This window comes from Sitophilus oryzae, unplaced genomic scaffold (genome assembly GCF_002938485.1).
Source record: "Sitophilus oryzae breed Bouriz unplaced genomic scaffold, Soryzae_2.0 scaffold_1507_pilon_pilon, whole genome shotgun sequence".
Taxonomy (NCBI): domain Eukaryota; kingdom Metazoa; phylum Arthropoda; class Insecta; order Coleoptera; family Curculionidae; genus Sitophilus; species Sitophilus oryzae.
The window spans coordinates 686865-706871 of record NW_022146178.1 but is presented as its reverse complement, the minus strand read 5'-3'; the positions used below and the strand labels follow the sequence as shown (position 1 = coordinate 706871).

General features: G+C 31.1%; 1 protein-coding gene across 6 annotated transcripts in view; it reads right to left on the bottom strand.

Moving 5' to 3' along the window:
- The window catches only part of LOC115878260 (cAMP-specific 3',5'-cyclic phosphodiesterase), a 743109-nt gene that overhangs the window by 491394 nt on the left and 231708 nt on the right, over positions 1–20007 (bottom strand). For 2 of the 6 annotated variants that reach the window (XM_030894682.1, XM_030894683.1), the window contains exons 2-4: positions 10833–11580; positions 10531–10776; positions 10317–10370 (exon numbers count right to left, since the gene is read on the bottom strand). The exons of 2 other annotated variants lie outside the window; for them this stretch is intronic. In XM_030894682.1, the coding sequence (XP_030750542.1) occupies positions 10317–10370; positions 10531–10776; positions 10833–11512 (980 nt within the window). In that variant the 5' untranslated portion in view covers positions 11513–11580. The remainder of the gene's footprint in view (positions 1–10316; positions 10371–10530; positions 10777–10832; positions 11581–20007) is intronic. 2 more of the 6 variants (XM_030894684.1, XM_030894685.1) reach the window with 2 other exon arrangements.

The window sequence follows — 20007 nt, the reverse complement described above, 5'->3', positions numbered from 1 at the left end:
TAATTAAAATTTGTGTATCTTGTACATACATGTATAAATAGAGCTTATTTTTTTTCAGTAGGTAGAATTGTTCAAAAGAATTCATCTTTCATAAACCTTATAACTTTGATAACTTTAAAATTAAAATCTATAAAATTATAATGAAATAAATGTCTTATGCTACTAAAATAGCTAGGACTAGTATTTTTTTCAATCAATCATTCAACTTTAAGAGATTTTAACAACATTTTCCTTCTTGATTTTGTTTCTAGCTCTCGGTTTTTTCAAGCACAGATATACATTTCTAAATTAAAAAATAGAGGACAACACCAATATTGTTAAGAACGAACATGTGCACGCCACCGCAAACGCAAACATCCTGCTTTGATGTTGCACCCCAGGAGTCTAAAATTAACACCCACAAAACAGTGTCACCCTCAAAGTCGACTGAACGCGTTTGCTTTGAAGTGACCCAGGTAACAAGTATTGAGTCACAAAGACTAAGAGAACTGACGCCCTCGATATATTGGACAAGTGCTTATTGTTCGGTTAATTGAGGTCGAAATTTGGTATTAAATTCAAGAGTTTTTATTGTGATTGATGTGTTCTAAAAGCATATGCTTACGGGAGGTAATATTCCGTCGAATATATTGTCCATAACAAATAGTTTTTATAAATAGCCCACACACACACACACACACATTTTTTTTCTCTAAAACTAAGTATATTTCTTTAATTCTGAAAATTAGTGTTGAAAATTATAGGAAAAATAAAAAATACACTCACTGTTTTATTGTACGAAATAAATTTGTATTGTATTTTGTGTAACCATAATTTTCAATAAATAATTAATTGAACTTGTTATATAAAAACTTAACCTTTAATATACCGGGTGCGTCTCAAATCATTTGGTACGTTAGTGTATGACATAAATTAGGATTGATTGACGTATTCAATTGTTTTCGGTTACTGTTTCACCGGAGGTGAGTACAACTTTTGATTCTTATACTGCACCCTCGGTATTTTGTTACTTTATTCGATAGAAAATGACACACTGAATAGAATGACATATCATATGTCAACGTATGAAATTTTCGAATATGGATTATTTAAAATTGCAACATGCGATTCATAACGACAATTTTACTCGAAATACCAAGTGTGTGGTACCAAATTATTCATAAAAAAATAATTTTTCCAAATATGTTAATGAGCCACCCTCGCTCCATTTGAAAAAATTAAGATATGATTAAAAATACGATTTGGACATCTTTTAACCCGCCAGGACGAGACACTAAAAACATTAGACGATCAAATCGATTTTTCCAAGGCTTCTTGAGTAAAAAATAGTGTTTTTAATCCAACCATGACACTTGATTGAAATTTAAAATACAATTGTGTTTTAAGCGAAAATGTTAAAAGTTGACATATTATGATATGTCGTTCTATTCAGAGTGTGACTTTCTATCGAATAAAGTAAAAAAAATACGGAGGGTGCTATTTAAAAATAAAATGTTGTAGTCATTTCCGGTAAAAGAGGAAGTGGCCGAAAAGAATTGAATTTCGATCAATACTAATTAATGTCATGTATTAACATACCAAATATCGTTTTTTTATCTGAAGAAAATAAAAAAGTTATAGGGGTGAGCCACTTTTGAGATGCACCCGGTATAAATATTTCGAAAATTTTGTACATATTACAAGTAAAGCTTCAATATTTCACAATATAATATTACCTCTGTCATAACAACTATACAAATGAGCCCTAGACGCTTATCTATAATATTAATATTCTAATAAACTGTGATATAAAACAACTTAATTGTGAATGAAAAAAATAGCAAGGGGAATATTTGTAAAATTATATTAATTATTAGGTGTAGATAACTTCAGTCTACTGCAAATATATCTTGTGATAATAGAAGCCTTATGAATATAATTTATAACTAGTATTATGTAGAATTAATAGATCATGAAAAAAGATACGCCATCAATCTTACGAATTTTATTTAATACAGCATATATGTTATTACTGTAATACAAAGTAAGTTATCACATAAAGTAATTAGTCTGAAAACCATAAAATTTAGGGTCTCAATTTGGTGGGGAATAATTAATGTACATGTTGAACCCTTATCACATGTGTATTACATTAGAAGTTTTGTATTATGTTACTTATTTTGTGGAGAATTTTATGAATTCAAAAAAAGTTTTAAAAAAATATCAATTAAAAATTATACATTTAAATGCTTAATTAGAGTTATTTCATGTATTTATAAAAATAGACTGCTAATTTTGCAAATGTCAGTGAATACTATCAACATTGTCGTCGTAACGTAAAATCTAGTATTTCACATTTTAACAATGCAATGGCTCGGAAGATATTTTAGATTTTATCTTTTAAGCCCAGAGATACTCCAGAACGATAACAATGCTAGCAAAGGTATAATGTGACACCTTTAAAAGATGGCAGCGTGTTTTATCAACGACAACAATCTAAACCGTGTTGTCGGAAGATATATTGTACTATGACTTGAAATGCCATCTATTTCCAAAATAAACTAGGTATGAATATTTATATATAGGTTTTCAAAAATTCATAACTCTAGACAAACGTAAAATAGAGGAAAATATAGTCATAGAACATATATTTAAATAAAATTGTGAAATATATTCTAGAATATTTGTTTATATTATAATTTAAAATGATACATGTACTCTACATATAAAGTGAGTAATAACGAATATTAAATATCAATTAGCATGCTTTTTTTCATTGAAACTTACTTAAATTCAAGTTTGTTTATTTTAAGCTAAATTAAATTCCCCAATAAGCTAATGGCTCATACTTACGAACACCGCTTGCTGTTTGACTTACCTATAAAAGAAAATAAAATAGTATTACAAAAAGATATATTATAATTCAATTAAAATGTTCAGACAAGACAGTGTATTCAAATATCGCATTCATATTATATAAATCTAATATAATATTTTATATCTGCCCCAGAAGTAGTAGCAAAGTTATAGCCTTGTTATACTTAATATGTCGGTGTTCTAGAAAGAAAGGAACTAATAATCAATCTAAGCGCAACACTGCTATAAATAAAACCAGACGTAAACATCTTGACATATTAAATATATTCAGTCGTTTAGTTTATATAGTACTAACCTATATTAAATTCCAGCAGTTACTTGATAAAATAATATTAACAGAAGATCAAATATACAGAGTGGTCCGAATTGTATTCCGGAAACTTCGGCAGCATATTTTGCAGGTAAAAATAAGTAAAAAGGTTCGTATAAATGTATGTCCTAAAATGCTTAGTTTCAGAGATACAGGGTGTAGAAGTTTCATTTTTATTTCCATTTTTTTTTAAATAATTTCTGAAGTAACGTCAATATTTGGATGAAAATTGGTGTCTGGGAGTTTTTTGACATTAGAAATTTGATTTTGATATCAATATGACTCCTACTAGTAGAGGGCGCCACCTACATGTGTTTTAACTGTTTTGAAGCGTAATAACTTTTTGTACGTACCTGTATAAAACTAACGAGTGAAAAAATATACATCTCTGTGACTTTTTAAGTAAAAAATATCTCTTTGTAAAAATCGCTACGAGCAACCGTTCTTAAGATATTTAGAATGGAAATAGTCAATACATGTCATTATTGACGAAAAATATACACGTTGAGTTGATAGTTATTTCACTGAAATAATAAATTTGGGAAATATTTATTTTTTTAAATTAATCATAAATTTTTCTGCCACAAAATGATAATAAAACCGTTTCTGTTAAACTTTTGGTACAAAAACATTTCAAATTTATGATTTCAGTCTAATAACTATTTAGTCAACATGTTTAATGTATGTCAGTGATGACAGGTATTGATAATTTCGATTTCAAATATCTCGAAAACCATTACTTGTAGCGATTTTTAACAAGAGACCTTTTTCACGTAAAAAACGTCGTAAATGTATATTTTTTTACTCAGTAGTTTTATACAGGTACGGACGAAAAGTTATTAGTCTTCAAACCAGTTAAAAAATATGTAGGTGGCGCCCTCTACTAGTAGGAGTCATATTGACATCAAAATCAAATTTATCATGTCAAAAAACTCCCAGACACCAATTTTCAGCCAAATATTGACGTTACTTCATCAATTATTTGGAAAAAAATTGAAATAAAAATGAAACTTCTACACCCTGTATCTCCGAAACTAAGCATTTTAAGACATATATTTATACGATTATTAACTTGTTTACTTATTTTCATCTGCAGAATATGCTACCGAAGTTTCCGGAATACAGTTCGGATCACCCTGTATAATCATAAATATAATCAGAGACAAAGAAATAATCATAAATATAATCAGAGACAATAATTAATACTGGTAAACAGTGTAATTGAAACCACTAATTTAGAGGATCCGAATGAAGTTGTATACTTAAAAATTTATGATCATTCACAAAAATAAACGGTTATTTTAATCGATTAATCATAAGAAACCATTTTTGCAGAGCAGTGAATTTCCTACAAAACGTTACGAGTTACAAAATGCATAAGAAAAAAGAAAACTGCCTTAAAGTAATCAAATTTCAACTTTTAATAACTTTTGAACTGTGAGGTTTACAAAAAAATTGTAAGATACCTTTTTTGTAGAGACTTCAATTTCCTAAATATATGAGACGAGATATTTTTTCCAAATAGTAAATACTGAGATATGAATTTTTCTTTCTAATAATAAGGAAAAACCAGAAAACTGAAAGGCGGAGGACCTTCCTATTAAAATCAAGAGCTCATACTTGGAGAGAGATTTTTTGAGGTGTCTGCAACCTTTTCTTCAGAGTATAAAGTAAAAAAAATAGTTGATTTTTTTTACTCATCCTAGTATACAGGGTGCTAGAAATTCGAGGTGTGCGCATTGATATCTCGGAAACCGTAATAGATACGAAGATAGTTAAATTAGGGCAAAGTTGCGTCTCGGGATATTCACTAAGATGCTATCAAAAAAGTTTTAAAAATTTCAAGGATAGCTGAATTTTTTTGAAAAAAAAACGGATTTTCCTGAAAATACATTTTATTTTTTCCTGTCGTTACTTTTTATAAAATCAAAAAATTAATTGCACATTCTCATAGCCACTTTATTAAGACTATCTGATAGTATTTTTAGATTTACAAATTGTAGCACCCTGTATAGTGTATAAACATTGTTTACAATTTTATTATTATTATCCAATAAAAATACAATTTCAATACATAGAAATATGAGAGAATTAGAAACCGTACAGATATATAATCACCGCATAATTTATCAAACTATGATGCACGCTTGGTAATTATTCTATGTTTCTCCTTGAATCGATCTATTTGTACACAAGACTGATGCAATAATTCGAGCTCATTGAGTCTGTAATGGGACACGGGGGGCACAAAACATTCTATTCCGATGGTGTCGACCGCACGGCAAGGACCGGAATTCAGCTGATGCAAAATCAATAAGTAATCACATACACGAATGACGATAAAATACGTTTTTTTGCCCCTCGTGTATGTGTTCGAATGTACGAAACTAGATAAAGACAGATCGAACAAATAACGAACTAGTATAAAGTAACTTCTCTCGTTCTTATGTTCTTAACAAGTTTGATTTTAACTTTCCAGCAAAGTGGTTGTTTAATTTTTATAACTGGGAATGTAAAAAGAGTATTAAAAAAATATGATTGTCACTGTCAAACATTATCTCGTTGGACAGACAGTAGATAAATATGATTTAAAAAGTCAGTAGCATTACAGATTGTTACTTAAACCAATATAAAATATAAACTATTATAAAATATTAATAAATGCATCAAAAATTTCCTTTTCTTTTCAGAAAAAAATAAATATAAAGCCAGTTTAATTAATAGAACTTTCATCTAAAGTTTTCTATGCACAATAGGAAAGTTGAAAAGTTTCAGAGAATGAGTTTCAGATTCTGGCTATATCCTGTAACGATTGTATTGTCTAAGTGCTAACAAAAGAAGTTCTTCCCTCTTTTTGTTATCATTATGCATTATTTTATTCATTTCTTGCGGTCATAAATTTAGCATACCTATATGAGCTGTATGATGACTGACGACATCTCCGTTGACAAGTAATTGTGGCGTCTCGAGCTTATTACCCTGTATTTTAAGTTATTTACAGTTCATGTAAGCCGTTCCTCATGTAAGCCAGTTTAACATTGTGTTCGAAGATGTAGTATAATCACTAACCAAAACTTCTATCCACAAATAGTCTAGGATATTCATTATATAGAGTGAGTCTTACATAAGTCCAAAAAATATCTGTGTTTTACTTTGAGAATAAAAAAAAATTGCTTAAATTTTCAGAAACGTTGGTTTTATTCTGGGTTTTCTTTCTTGTACAGTGCTTTCATTTTAATTTGTCCCACTTTTAAAAGGCTGTAAAATATTTCTTTTTTGAGTTAAAAGTTCGAGTGAAAAAATAAATTGTAGTGTTTTTCCTTAAGTTTTCTGCCGTTGAGTTAAAAATTGTATAAATTGTCAAATGTCAAAATTATTGACATAACTTACTTTTTTTTAAATGGTACTAGCTCTAAAATCATACTTACTGGAGAGAGCCCTATATGCGGTAAACGACTTTTTTGTTGATGTTTAATTATGGACAATTTTGAATTTTAAAATTTTGATCAACTCACTCTGGTTAAAGGTCAAGTATTTAATATTTTATAACTCTAAAATTATATCTATTTACTGCGTACTGTTCTAAAATTGTCCATGTATATTCTTTTTGTAATTTTAAAGACTTAATTTTTTTTTAATTGTATTATTTGTATTGTGTATTTTTTGTTGTTTGTATTTTTTTGTGATTTTGTTGTTTATGAGTGCTTTGTCGATGAAGCTGTTTTGGCTTTTTGTACAATAAAGCGTTGTTTATTTGTTTGTTTTTGTTTCTACACCCTATATATCATTAAATATTTAAAAATACGTTTTATTTCTGATTACGAAAATAATATGCCACACTTGCCCTTTCTTTCTTTTCTTTTTTCGTTTTGTGTTTTAATAAATTTGTTGCTCCTAGATTTGAGTAATTTACTAAAATGTTCTGAGTTTACAAACCAGAAAATTTTCTATATCATAATATAACTCACTAACTCAACTAACACCATGACAATTTTTGGAAGTAAAATAATAAACGAAGGTTATCTTGATGTTGAAAAATTATAATTTTAATCATATTTATACGAATTTCTGCTGAACTAATGAAAAGAAAGGGCAAGTGTGGCATATTTTCGTAATCAGAAAAAAAGTCGTTTTAAATATTTAATGATATATAGGGTGTACCATTTAAAAAAAAGTAAGTTATGCAAATAATTTTGACATTTGACAATTTATACAATTTTTAACTCAACGGCAGAAAACTTAAGGAAAAACACTACAATTTCTTTTTTCACTCGAACTTTTAACTCAAAAATAAATATTTTACAGTCTTTTAAAAGTGGGACAAATTACAATGAAAGCACGGTACAATAAATCGAATATCTATTTTTCCATATTATCAAGACATTATGTTTTTTAACTGAATTTTTTTTCTAAAAATACAAAATTTTCACAATTCCTTTTTCCCAAAAAGCTCATAGAGATCTCATCCGAAAACTCATCCTAAAAATATGTGCACTTATTTTAAGGCACATCCTGTATATATTTCATTAATTGGAACAAATATATACTCGTATTTTAATTAAAACAGACCAAAAGGTTACATTGTTCTAAAACTAAAAAAAAATTAAAAGCAAATGGGTTGATTTATTGCAAGCTTTGCACGTATCTATCTCTGAAGTGAACATGTTAGTCAGCCTTGTTAAAGAGATAAGTACTGAAAAGTTTTATTTCTTCAAACCGATAGATCCGTATTAAACTTCAAATAACACTCTTTATCACAGTTAAGCAACGGGTATTGGCACCATTAAGCCTGATCAATGGCCGCACACTGACAAATTGGCAAATGTAATTCCGCTATAGTTTATGGATAAAGCTATTACGATTTATTTCCTATACACCTTATGTCAGCTTGGCAATGTATGTAATGCAGTGCAACAGAATGAAAATATCTTACAGTACAGTAGCCATATACATAAAATTTCAGATCAATTTTTGTTATATTAATATTTACATTTTATTTTAGATTTTTAAATGCCATTCTCTGTCCTTAGTTATCTAAAGAGGCTTTAACATTTTTTTAAATTATTTTAATAATAAAACAATATGTTTTAGATACAATTTGTTTAAAATCTTGTCTCTTGTTTTTCAGAGACAAGATTTTTTTTCTTTTTATTTCATTGTAATTTTTATATTTTATACAGGGTGTCCCAGGCTGAGCGTGCATTAGAAGTTTCTAGAGAATTACAACATCTAGCTCGGAGATTTTTTGCACATCATAGTTTCACAACGAGATATACCGATTAAAAATATTGTCAATATGGCGGCATTTCCGGAAATACCGGAAGTTGACAACAACTTTCTTATTTTAAATGGGTGCCCCCATTTTTTGTTATGTACTTAAATTCTCTGTAAAATTTTATGAATTTTGATATTAAATACTCTATATCGAAGATTAACCGTTTTTGAGAAAAAAATATTTAAAATTTTTGAACGAAAAAAACTGCCTGTCAGAAATAGCCTAAAGACATAAAGAGAAAACATATGGTTATCTATTTCAAAAATTAAATTGTTCTAATATCATATAATAATGGCCGCAGCTGTCATAGAATTGAGCGATTAAAAAATTATCATAAATATTTTTTTTCAAATGGAAACACACTTTTTTTATTTCACTAGTGAAAAGGCTAATTAGTTACTTTTTAACTATACATGTTCCTATACCTAAAATAAATCGTTTTTGATTTATTTAAGATTTAGTTTTAAAGCGTATATTTTTCTTGATTTTAACCAGTTTGGCCATGTCATATTGTGGCGCTTTGTTCAAAAAGCAGCATCATTTTCGAGCATCAGCCAACTTTGCGTTGGTTTTTTTTTCGATGATACGGAATATTATTAATAATATCAACTATTAGATATCGAGAGCGAAAATACGAGATATAATTTTATAAATACACTTTTTAAACTGTTAGGGCAGGCATTCATACAATAACAAATTCAAATAATTCGTTTTCTGACAGATGGAAATAAATTGTCTGACCGTTTGACACTTAATGTCAAAGCAAGCTAGATAAAATCAAGAAAAATATACGTTTTCAAACTCAATCTTAAATAACTTAAAAACGATTTATTTTAAGTATAGGAACATGTATAGTTAAAAAATAACGAATTGAAAAACCGTCCCATTAGTGAAATAAAAAAGTGGGTTTCCCTTTGAAAAAAATGATTTATGATAATTTTTTAATCAGTCAACTCCATGATAGCTAGCGCCATTATTATATGACATTTGAACAATTTAATTTTTGAAATAGATAGCCACATGTCTTCTTTTTATGTCATAGTGGCTGTGGTAATCACTAAATTTGACTTTTAGGCTAAAAAAAAATTTTGACAGGTAGTTTTTTTCATCCAAAAATTTTAAATTTTTTTTTTCTTAAAAACGGTTAATGTTAGACATAGAGTGTTTAATATCAATATTCATAGAATTTTACAGAGACTCTAAGTATGTAATAAAAAATGGGGGCACCCATTTAAAATAAGAAAGTTGCTGTCAACTTCCGGTATTTCCGGAAGTGCCGCCATATAATGAAAATATTTTAATCGATAGATCTCGTTGTAAAACAATGATGTACAAAAAACCTCCGATCTAGATATTGCGGTTCTCTAGAAACTTTTAATGCACGCTCAGCCTGGAACACCCTGTATATTGTTTAAATGTATAGCAAGAATATCAAATAATACAAAATCAACTGTCTCTGTCACTCGAAGAGGGCTTTAGATATAGAGGTAATAAAGCTCCATAATATCGAATGTAATTTGCCTATTGTGACGTTTTACTGGATCACACAGTATATTTACAAGTAAGGTTCATATCTATATAAAATATATCGTATACAAAAATATATAATATATACAAGGTGTGCAATCCTATCTGATTGACTAAATCTGTAGTACACATAAGCTGCAACTTTTCATGCAAATAAGCTCTTGTTATGACATAAAAGCAAGGTATACACGGGGTAGTCCCTTAAGTCAACTGTATTTTGTGCTCTGGGTAACCCAAAAAACGTCAAGGTTTAATGGATAAGGCGACAAAGTGTGCATTGGTGTATTAAAGCAACAATGTCTCTCTAAACTGAAACAGTCACCCAGTAAAGTAGCAAAAAATATTAACCTTAAAAATCTCCGGCCAAATTTTCCTTCGAAAGCGCTTTCCTCCGAGAGATCCCTGGTAGTAGTAAATATAATTAACAAATTGTATATTTTTACTCACTAGTTAATACAGCCTGTCCCAGTTTGTGTAAATTAAACTTTTACTTAATTTTTAAAGTTTAGTAAACACAATTTTGGACAGCCTGTATAGAATGTGAGAATATATTATAACTTACTCTAATCCTTGCTCTGAAAACACTTCGCTGATATCTGAATCACTTCGTGGTAGCACTAACCTAGGCAATATAGTTGCTTTCTTTCTTCTCGTTTTTAAAGTTGCTTGCGTCAAACTCATAAACTCCGGAGCTCTGTGAGGTGAGTGCGGTGAAAGAATGGTGAGTTTTCTTTCTCCGGGACTCAAACTCAAATACCCCGCTGGAGGTGGCAAACTTAAATGTTGAGGGACTCGCATTTTGCCAGACCTGTAAAAACTTTTGTTATTAATCGTATTTTAATAAAAAAAAATCTTTTTTTTTACCATAAACCTCTTTTTTTCTCTGCACTTATTTCAGCTGAAGTACTCAATGACAACATAGCACCTTCGCCACTTACGGCATGCCGTTTTAAAATCATTTCCCGATCAAAACTCTCGAGACTTTTAGCTTCCGTTGATTCGGAAAACACCTTCCTCATATCTCTTTCACTAGTACTCAAAAAGCTTCGTGTTGATGTTTTCAAGCTCTCCATACTTCTAGCTGTTTCAGTACGTCTACCGGCCGTCAAAAACTGACCTTTGACAGGCTCATAGTCTTCTTGGCTCGAACTAGAATGCGGCGTATTTAACAAAGAGTACTTTGGGCTAGCTTTGAGCGATACACTTTCAGACTCAGATTCCATAGAGTCCCCGCTGGCCTGTTGTGTAACGATTTGACATTGAGGCACTACAGAAGTGGTAACAGCTGCTGTTTGCTTGGTGACTTGTTTGAACGTTGCTGTTTTGATGCATTGCTCTGCTATAATGGTTTGAGTGGAGGGTTCATCGTCGGTGTCAATAGGTGGAGATTGTTGGTCTGACGCGCTAAGTGATTCAGCAACTAATGTTGATGTTGAAGTGGTTCGGGAAAGATTTTGTTGAGTTAGGGTGACGGTGGACGAAGTTTTTCTTAGATTGTTATCGGACGGAAGGTCTATGGTGGTTTCTTCTTCGTCTTCTTCCATTTTTCGTTTCTCCTGGAGTGATATCTTGTCAATTCGGTGCCAATATCAGGAAAAGTGTTGCATTGAAGCTACAATAAAAATATATACATACTTCAAATACAATCCTACAAGATATATGAGCCATTTCCAATATTGCGTTACCTCACAATAATGTTTTATTTCAAAATTATTCTACAAATTTATCTCTTGCAGGCAATAAATAAAAAATAGAATTTCAGAAATGAAACAAAACAAAAAAATAATAATAAAAAGCTGTAACAAATTTTCACATTCATTTCAGCTTTCCGCATTCTGGACTAATTAAAAAATATACGAATTAAGTCATCGTAAATGCTTAATTTTGATAAATGTAGTTAAAATTTCAACAATGTACTAAATAAAGCGTGCTTTGCTGCTATTCGGGTCTAATTCCATATAAACAGTCTGTTGTATTTCAGTTCTGTATCTATACTAGTGAAATGAAATAAATATCGGTATCGGGTATTGTTATGGTAACTGCAGAATTTTGTATTAAGAATGTGGTAGTAAAAGGTGCAATTAATTCCGGAATAAAACTAATATTTTGTATTGTAATACTCTTAGTGTAGAAATTCTTTTGAATAAATATTTCTTAAAGATACTAAGGGCTGATAAAGGTTAGTTTTGGGTCGAGATTTCCGTATGTAAGAAGAGTTCAATGCGTTTATAATGTACTGAACAAAGAAAGAACAGTAAAAACGTTGCCAAACGTATGAATTAAACCGAGAAACTGTGCACATTGCTAAGAGACGTGGAAGGAGATATAGCAGATTCGTCGCGGTCGACCGGTCGACCCAATCAGTATCTATCAGTACTTCTAGGGAAGGGTGTACAGATACGACGGCGGTCTGTTCAACATAAAAAGACTCAGGGCAAATACACGTATAAAATTCATCACAGAACTTCAATACGCTGACGACTGCGCTCTAGTTGCAAACACGGTACAACAATTAAAAGAAATCTTGAACACATAGGTATACCTGGGCATACGAGGCTTTGGGCCTTAAGCTAAACGTCGACAAAACTGAAATCATGTGCACTCCCCCGGAAGATCACAACAATGCTATAAAAATCGGAGAAGAACTATTGGAATATGTGGCGGAATTCAATTACCTTTGCAGTTTGATCTCGGAAAAGGCCAATATTGCCTCTGAAATTCAGCACAGGATTAGTAGCGTCTCAAGAGCATTCTGGAAATTAAAAGATAGGGTTTTCTACAATCATAACTTGGGTACAAAAGCAAAACTTGCAGTGTACCGAGCAATTATAATCCCCACCATGTTATATGTGAGTGAAACCTGGGTGCCGTACCGCCGACACATGAACGCATTAAACAAGTTGCAACAGAGACACCTTAGACAACTCCTAAGAATCCGGTGGTTCCATTATGTCTCAAACGTATCGGTCCTTGAAAAAGCTAACTTCGAGAGTATTGAAGTCATGGTTACAAAATGCCGCTTAAGGTGGTCTGGTCACGTATGCAGAATGCAAGAAAACCGCATACCAAAATCTCTGCTTTACGGTGAGCTTGTAGACGGTAAGAGGAGGCCGGGTGGACAACTGAAAAGGTACAAGGACATTTTCCACGAAAACTTAAAGCGGATTAACATGCAGAATGAGTGGGAAAAAGCAGCTCACAATAGAACTCAATGGAGAAGAGTTGTAAACTCAGTTAACAGCGACAACCAAAAAGTAAAGAGGCAACAAAGCAATGAGATTTTTGAATGTCCGGAGTGCGGTAGGCAGATAACATCAGGTATCGGGCTTTTCAGTTACAGAAAAGCTCATGAAAGAAAACGCCTTGCGTGACCATCTTCTTTATGGGTGTCGAATACTCGTCAGCGAGTAACGGCTGTATGTATATATGTACATCATGCGTTCAGCTTCACCATTTAATTACGTCTCGTGGTCCTTTATTTGTTTATTAACGATTCGTAGTAATTTTCCCTATACCTTGTAAATTTTTAAGTGCAAATTAGTGACACTTGCACTTTTGGTAAAATTGGTGTTCGACGGTGGTCGCGCTATTAGAACTCTGAAATCAAAAACCGGTATCTAGAAATCCAATAGAAATAATTAATTGTAGTTTTTTTTCAAAAACTTTCTTAATATTTATTTCTGCTATATTTTCTTCGCAGACAGTATGTGAAAAAAACTCTACAAATAAAAAAGTTACACGATTGCTGAAATTTGCTATGCACTAAAAGTAAATGGACGGTATTTTTTTTAATTTTTGAATAGTTTGGTTTGGTTTGGTTGGTTGTTACAATATAATTGTATAATATGGTGTTGGGAAGTTTCCTAACACACTTATAAAACAAAAAAATGCTTCTTGGGCTCTGACTTAATAAGATTCCTATGCGATTTACTTTCACACATGTAAATACCGACCCAAAAGTATGAGTTGCCAGCACGGTATATTCAACAACAATACGTCAGTATATTATAGGAACTTGACAGTAAATACCAAATAGGTTTATCAAAATAACATAGACCTAAATTGGCATTTTTAATATACTAAGGTTAGAGGTGTAAACTTTTGAGATAAGGTCAATATTTTTTTTTTCAATATTTCAGTACCCTAACCCCTATTCGCCTTCGGCATTGCCCTTTAACGAGTTGGATAGTAAATTTGAGATAGGGTATTTGAAGGGTAAAATAAATGTAAACAACTTTTAATATAATAAATATATAGGTGTACACTTTTCTAATAGGGTCAATATATATTATTACATAGATTACAAAAATGTTTAGTCCAAAATAATTGTAATTAATAAGACTTATTATACCATAGATAATTTATATATAATTTAGTTAATGTTATATCGAAAATAATGTACAGGGTGTCCCATTTTGGTTGAAATCATACGGTATCTCCGCTATTAGTGAAGATAGAAAGATGCGGTTTGCACATACCTGTCCCACTTTTTTGTCAAACGAAAGATGCTGTAAACCAAATTTTCACAGCTCTCTTCGTTTCCGAGCTACAGGGTCTTTTTGAAAATTTTGCAATTTGGGACACCCCCCGTATCTCTGTTATTGCGAAAGGTATCGAGAAGGTAAAAACTGTTTATTGTAGAACTTTTTACGGAGAATACAGTGGCGTAGTCTGTTATTCTACGAAAATAATATTTTTGAATATATGAACTAAAGTTATGTTTTCTTAAATGGAACACCCTCTATATTTATAAATTATATGATTTGGTTTGCCATAAGCAAAAATATATATCGCTCTATATTTATTTTCACTATTTACTGCAATATTAAGAAGTTTTTATTAAAAAATCATATTTATTAGTAGGTCATGACTTTGGCCATGATTGATAATTAGAAAATAAAGAATTATTAACAATATACTGCTGTCTATCTCTTGTTTTACTTTAGGGGCCACTAATACATTTTTTCTATAAATATTAGGAAAACTCTCTACCGCTATTTGTAAATCTTGAAAGTAATCGTACCGAAACTTTTAGATATGTTTTAGCTAATTTACGTGAAATATACTTTCAGCAAGATTTGCAGGGGCTTTCCCTAACAACTTTGAAAATATTAGAATTTTGTTAAATTATTATTTCTCAAATCAATGAATTGGAATCAATGCAATGGACCCATATGATGGCTTCCCTGATTCCTGGATTTGTCCGTTCTCGATTTCTGATTTTGGAGATTTTTAAAATATGAAATATTTCGTGGCAACTACAACAATGTCGAACACCTGGAAAATGCTTTAATAATGCAAGCTTTTAGATATATGCAAACCCATCCCGTTATAATAAATTCCGTTATAAAGAAAGAAAGATATATTCAGAGATTTAGTGGTAACAGTTCAAAAGAAAAATGTATCAATGCCAAATAAAATTTTAATGTGTGTATGACTATTTTAGTAAATACCATTTTGATTTTTATGTTATTTATCACGGCCTACTAATAAAAAAATTATATATTTTAAATATTGAAAATAAATATAGAGTGATATATATTTTTGAGAAGCTCATAGAAAGACGGATCATATGATTTATAAATATACAGGGCGTTCCATTTGCAAAAACATAACTTTAGTTCATATTTTCAAAAATATTTTTTCCGTAAAAAAATAGACTACGCCACTGTATTTTAAAAAGTTCTACAAGAATCAATTTTCACCTTCTCCATATTATCCACAATAACGGAGATACTGGGGCTGTCCCAAATTGCAAAATTTTCGAAAAGACCCTGTAGCTCAGAAACCAAGAGGGCTATGAAAATTTTGTTTACAGCATGTTTCGTTTGACAAAAAAGTGGGACAGGTTTGTGCAAACCGCATCCTCCTATCTTTACTAATAACCGAGATACCGTATGATTTCAACCAAAATGGGACACCCTGTACATACAGCGTATTTTTTTAATCAAAAATTTTACGCACTTAAAAACGTAATTTTATAAATACTCCAGTAACATAAAGGACGGAAAAATATAACTTCGTTTAATACATGTAATCTAAAATAAATTTTCTTCAACCCTCCAGATATTAAAAAAGTTGTGTTCTTTTTTCACCTACTTGTAAAAAATAATAACGAAAAATTGCACAATTCTGTTTTGAGCTGGTTTTAAAGCTTTACCTTTTTTATTTTCCTTTTTTTAACACCAAACACCGACTAATGGGTGTAACAGTCTGTTCCATACTATGATGCATATTTTATTACGCCTGCATGTGTTTGCATTATAATCAACGGTTATAGCAAGATACAGTGAGGATAAAATGATGTTTATATTTGGAATACCTTTGAAAGGTTTATATAGGAACGTTTGAAATATATTTTTATATAGAATTACAAATCAAAAAGAAGAAAGACCGGTATATGTGTCGTATATTTAACATTTTCTTTTGAGTATCCGCCCATCAACCTTAATTTATGTATTCACACAAGCGCTTCGTTTGTTATTTTATTTATAATTGTAGTTATAAGAGTGACAAAAACCTTCTGCCACCGTATATGATAATTTTATAGTATAATTAATACTTATGTACGAGCCCTAACAACTATATGTTGGAACAAGGTCATATTTTGGAATTATTGCCCTGGTTTTTCAAAATGACTGAAAAATATATGTTTAATTTTTTAAATATAAACATAGCCATATATCCTAAACAACTTGACAATATTTTTATGAATTTGTAAATCAATCCATATTTACAGTAGCGGATTTTGTTCATAAAAGGACAAATTTGCTGAAAACTAAATGTTGGGACAAGTATTTTTAAATAATTAATATCATCATAGGCGGCTTTGCTATAAACGTCACAAATGTCGCAAACTGTTTACTTCAGCATTGACAGCTTGTAAGTGACTCGATACTTTGAGTAGTGAGATTTACTGTAAGTAATTTTAATTTTTTTAATTTTCAATTTTGCTAATTTAATTCAAAGTAATGGTCCGTGGAAAAGCTACAAATCAAAAATTACGCGAAATTATCATTCGTCAATACAGTACGGGAAAAACAATTCGAAAAATTTCTGATGATTTAAGTTTTCCAAAAACCACGGTCTTTAATATAATAAAAAAAATAGGGCGAATCTGCCAATGTAGACGTTAGAGGTAAAAGTTCGGGAAGGCCAAAAACTGTATCTCAGAGATATTTACGAAATTTAGTAAAAATTTGCAAGTCTGCGAGAAGAAGTACTCTTCGCGAAGTAACAGTTAAATGGAATACTGTAACTGGTTTAAATATATCAAGAGAATGTTGCCGAAAATATATCCATAAATGCTGTCTGGGGTTTTACAAGGTAAACTTTATTTTGTGTTGATAATCAATTACCTGAAGATTATTGATACAAATTCTTATTTAGGCCAAAGAAAAACCGCTACTGACAGGAATTCAAAAGAAAAATCGCTACAATTGGGCAAAATCTAAATTATCGTGGACACAAAATGATTGGAATAAGGTTATATTTAGCGATGAGTCTAAATTTGATGTTTGCGTTGGAGATAATCGAAAACGAAAAATACGAAATAAAGCAGAAGCCTTTCATAAAGATTGCTTAAAGAGGATTGTTAAATTTCCTAAGGGGATTATGGTTTAGGGTGCATGTCAGCAAGAGGTTTGGGCAAATTGAATTTTATAGATGGCACTGTTAACGCCTAAAAATATCAACATATACTTGAGACCTCACTTTTGCCTAGTGCTCAAGAATTGTTTCCAAACGAAGACTATATTTTCCAACAAGATGGAACATCGTGCCATTCAGCAAAATCAACTAAAAATTGGTTCGGTAATAATAATATAAAAGTTCTATCCCATCCTGCAAGTTGTCCGGACCTCAATGTTATAGATATTGTGTGGCATAAAATGAAGCAATATTTAAGAAACCACCCTCAACGAACAATTTTTGATTTGCGGACAAAACCGCAGGAAATTTGGGATAATTCTTCTCCTCATATGTGCCAATCTTTGGTTAATACAATGCCATTAAAGGTAAGCGCGCATTTATTCGCATCGGACGGACGTATCGGACACACGGAACGGACAAAAAATATTATTTGCCTTATTTTAAATGAGATAACGCACAAACATATGTATCGGACGCATCATAGACAAGGAAATCCATTCAGAATAATTAGAAAAGAATTAAATCCGTACATACGATGCGTGCGGATGGCGTAATTCGTAAATTCGATTAAATGCGCGATGTAAACAGGAATCGACTTGCAGAATTTGATTGTCGTTTCTAAATTTTTCATAGGTCATCCAAAAATATTGGAAAAATTTTGCTTCATCTCTTATCAAGTCATCAAACAAGGTATGCAATTCTCCATACAATTTCCTCTTCATGTTTACATTATGGACCCAAATTCGTTTTTTTTTTCGTGTTCCTTTGCTCTTCCTCTTCAAATGTACATGCAATTGCAAATAATTCTTCATCAGAACTACTACTCATTTTAAATTTGGGAAGCGAACGTGAAAAACAGATTTTTAGTACTAGCCCGCTTCGAGGATTGCACTAAAATGAAAATGCGGGAAGAAAATCCGAATATAATATGCGATGATAACAAATATATTGCGATTCGTTCGAGGCGTCCGTTGCGTCCGGTGCGAACAAATGCGCGCTTACCTTAAGAGTTCAGGCAGTTGTTAAGGCGAAAGGTGATGTAACTCCGTATTAAACAAATTTCTTGTTGTGCTGTCCCAATATATAGTTGTCAGCAAATTTGGCTTGATTTTGGCAAAATAAGCTATTATCAAAAGTGATTTGTTTGCAAAGTTTAAAAATATAGTAAAATTGTCTAGATCATATTGTAATGTTTGAATTTAGAATAATAAACAAAATAAATTGAGTCGTTTTAACAAATTACTATATTTATTGCAAAAAAAGACCTTGTCCCAACATATAGTTGTTAGGGCTCGTACTATTCATTTTTTATTAGGTTTTGTTTTTTAGCCAGACGGAATAATTTAAAAACAAAAAAGGTATTAAATATTAAGTCGAGAAAGCTACAGTGTAAATACTTAAATGTATTTCAGAATTAAGCGTCTTATATTTCGCCGAAACAAATTTCTAAAAGGGAACAGCAAAATTAACATTAACTGGTAGTCTCCACAGACAAAATGGACCCTTTCCCATTTTGAATATATTACTTATTTTCTGTTAAAATTTAAATGTACATCATTTTTCTTTTAGTAAAGAAAGCTGGATTTTTATTATTATGTATTCTTATATTATGTATACTTTATTAAGGCAACAGTCCAGATACGACAAAACAGAAGTTCTCAGTAGATCACTGAAGTTAAGCGACGATAGACGATGTGAGAGAATGGACGGGTAAACGTCTGGAAACTCTGTCGTGATGTTGACACACACTGCCCATTAGGGTTGGTCAAAAAAATCGACTAAAAATAGTCGATTTCCGTACCGTCGGGTTCCGTACCCAAAGGGTAAAAACGGGACTATTACTATTACTTACTATTACTATACTATTACTAAGATTTTACTGTCCGTCCGTCCGTCTGTCACAAAGGTCTATCTTGTGTTATAGCTAGACAGTTGAAATTTTTACAGATAATGTATCTATGTTGCCCCTATAACAACAAATACTAAAAACAGAATTAAATAAATGTTAGTGGTTTTCTATAAATTAATAGATTCATAGAAAACTTTCTCAATTCAACTTATTATTCAAACAGAAATATGAAGCAGCCGGGTACATACGGGAAAGACATATCTCAAAACCAAAGCTGGTTAGAAACAGTTCTTAAATTTCACTCTACCGAAATAGTAGATTCGTTTCTGTTACCTATTGGTTTGGTTTGGTTTCAAATGACCGAAGAAGCGCAAGCATTGAACAAAACGATAAAAAAAATAACGTGAAGGGTTCTCCCGAAAATTTTCCAGGAAGCAAACTATGGAAGATGTTTTTAATAGACTCTTATTATCATCTGACCCCTTAATATCCAATCTTAGGAAGCTACCAAAAAAGAAAATTAGATCTTTCGATGGGGAA